Source organism: Anopheles darlingi, chromosome 3 (genome assembly GCF_943734745.1).
Source record: "Anopheles darlingi chromosome 3, idAnoDarlMG_H_01, whole genome shotgun sequence".
Lineage (NCBI taxonomy): Eukaryota > Metazoa > Arthropoda > Insecta > Diptera > Culicidae > Anopheles > Anopheles darlingi.
The window spans coordinates 44,268,439-44,270,938 of record NC_064875.1 but is presented as its reverse complement, the minus strand read 5'-3'; the positions used below and the strand labels follow the sequence as shown (position 1 = coordinate 44,270,938).

Below are 2,500 nucleotides of genomic sequence, written 5' to 3'. Positions count from 1 at the left end.
CGTATCTGGCCTTATAACCTATGTGCTTTTGATTTACTTTATCACCCGAAACACGCCGATTCGCCTTATCGTTACAGGTCCAGCGCGCAGCATGGATTTGCCTCCTGCTCAGGCCCGGCGACCTTTCATATCGATATCAAGTATCTAACATACCACCCGTTTCGCACCGACCTCCGTCCAAAAGTTACCTATTGCTCTCTGCGCAGGCTGGCCTGCAGTAGGTGATTAGGGCCGTAGATAGCAGTAGCTTACACCTTCCTACTAGCTTCCACCACAGGTCAGCCACACTTTGGCCCAAAGAACCGAGGAACACACCGTACTACGCGCTCAGTCGTGCCGCTGCCTTCGATCGGGAACCAAGTGCAAGTGATCGGGATTTAATACGCTGGTTACGACGACGCTGCGCTTCGACTCGGCTACAGGATGTCTGGGTTCGGAAGACAACTGTCCTGCATTCTGAGCAGTGAGTTCTCTGGGAGCATCGTGATCGGTTTTCCTCCGTTAGGCTAACGCACGATCATGGTCAATTCAACAGGCATGCTGCAGCTGTTCTGCGGAGGAATGCACATCGGCTGGAGCATCATGCACTTTTACATGTCCGGTAACAAGTGGGCCGTTGGCATCTCCGTGGATGAATTCCGATTTGCTATCCTGTCGTTCTTCACCGGTTGTGGCTTCATCATACTAATAGTAGCGGCCACGAAACAACTACTGCCGACCAGGATGTGGTTGATGTTGTCAGCCTTTTTCTTCATGATAAACGGCATCTTTTTCACGGCCATGCCGACCAACTATGGTGCCACCGTTGGTACACGTATTGTGGCAGGTGAGTAAAACCACGGCCGAGTTGGTAATTGGTTTAAGTAAGTAGACTGGGCCAGCTATTCTAATGCTTCCATTATTCGCAGGATTTGGTCAAGGTATTTGCCACGTTGTCTCCATTATCTACGTCGGTGAGATTGCTTCGCGTAATTTTCGTGGCAAACTGGTGGCCATGCTGGTGTCCAGCATTATCGGAGGTATCGCCTTGTTCACAATACTGTCCATGGTTACGACTAACCCGGTCTACATCGTCGAACCGAACATGCATCCAAACCGGGCTATCGGTATCGTCATCCTGTCTTTGAGCACCTTCGCCCTCGTGCCCGCCTGGTTCCTAGTGATCGAATCTCCCATCTATACGCTCACTACCTCGGGCAACGATGCGTTAGCGAAGACCAATCTGATCAAGCTACGCGGTCTCAGCATGGAGTCACCGTCGATGATGGACGAGTTCGAGGATATGAAGACGCTGGCAGCAGAGAGTGAAAGCCTATCGCCGTTCTTTCTATCGCAGGGCAACTTTCCGCCCTTCCAGCTGTCACTGCTCATCAAGCTGGCCAATCTACTGTTCTTCAACTACTCGATGAATACCGCCAAGATGTCTCTGATGTCGCTCATGTTCACCTTGAACGTGTTCACGCACAACTGGGCCCCTTCGATACTGATGCTGAGCAAATTCGTCGCTTCCCTGTTCGCTATCCTCATCATCGATGTGCTGCCACGCCGGTTCCAGTACGGCGTGTCGTCTATCTTCACCGGTAGCTTCATGCTAGCGCTCGGTATCATCCTGGCAACGTACGATATCGTCGAAACATGGATTCCACCGTTCCTCTACATCACGGCCGAGGTGTTCAATACGTTCGGTATGCTGCCGGTGTCAGAAATCTTGCTATCCGAGGCGTTTCCACCGAAAAAGCGAGCCCTGTCCGTTTCCTCCATACTGATCTGCGAGTACGTTGGCCATATGGTGGTGTACATCATCTACTTCAACGTGCCGAGCACGCTCACCAACACCTACATCAAAACGCTCGTGTTTTCCGGTGTCATACTGCTCAAGTGCTTCATTGCCATGCTGACGATACCGGACACGCGAAATATGTACCCCCGGGAGGCCGTTCAGGCGTACATGCACAAAAAGAAGTAAAGACCCAAAAGGACATCCCTCCTCGCTAAAATGCTCACACATGTCAGGTGATTTTGTAAATGTAACTTTTTTCACAATAAAATTTCATTGAAAATCTTACGCAATTTGACCAATATGCCGAGCGGCTGCACGTCGCAACGCAGCACTGCAAAAGCTGGCACCAGCACCGGGGGGTATAGAGACTTTTCGATATCGCGATAAGCAAATCACCCTTGCTTACACACTCGACAAACCGGTAAAACCGTGCTGAACACACCGATAAGATTGTCAGTGGGAAAGCATTTGCTTGCACCATTCCTGTTTTATGACTGCACCCATTCCCAGCGCGCCGTTCATTCGCCATGAAAGACGCCAGGTACATGAAATCGTGCCGTGGTCAGTCTCTTACCTATCATTTGCGAATTTTCTCTAACCGTGTATTGGTACGTTCTGGTATGAGAATAGAACTTTTTCACATCGGTTGGCACAACTTCGATGAAATACTGCATCATTAGCTGGCCTAAAAAGAGTAAAGCCGTTATTATCTCCTAGAAT

General features: G+C 50.0%; 2 protein-coding genes across 2 annotated transcripts in view; one reads left to right on the top strand and one right to left on the bottom strand.

The window, feature by feature from the left end:
• LOC125953361 (endoplasmic reticulum-Golgi intermediate compartment protein 2) overlaps positions 1 to 2,500 on the bottom strand; it is a 4,699-nt gene that overhangs the window by 1,085 nt on the left and 1,114 nt on the right. Inside the window, exon 5 of the mRNA XM_049682860.1 lies at positions 2,355 to 2,465. Within this exon, the coding sequence (XP_049538817.1) occupies positions 2,355 to 2,465 (111 nt within the window). The remainder of the gene's footprint in view (positions 1 to 2,354; positions 2,466 to 2,500) is intronic.
• Positions 373 to 2,346, top strand: LOC125953360 (uncharacterized). The gene is made up of 3 exons (XM_049682859.1): positions 373 to 463; positions 536 to 826; positions 909 to 2,346. Exons 1-3 carry the CDS (start codon positions 424 to 426, stop codon positions 1,964 to 1,966), a joined length of 1,389 nt encoding a protein of 462 aa, XP_049538816.1. The 5' UTR covers positions 373 to 423; the 3' UTR covers positions 1,967 to 2,346.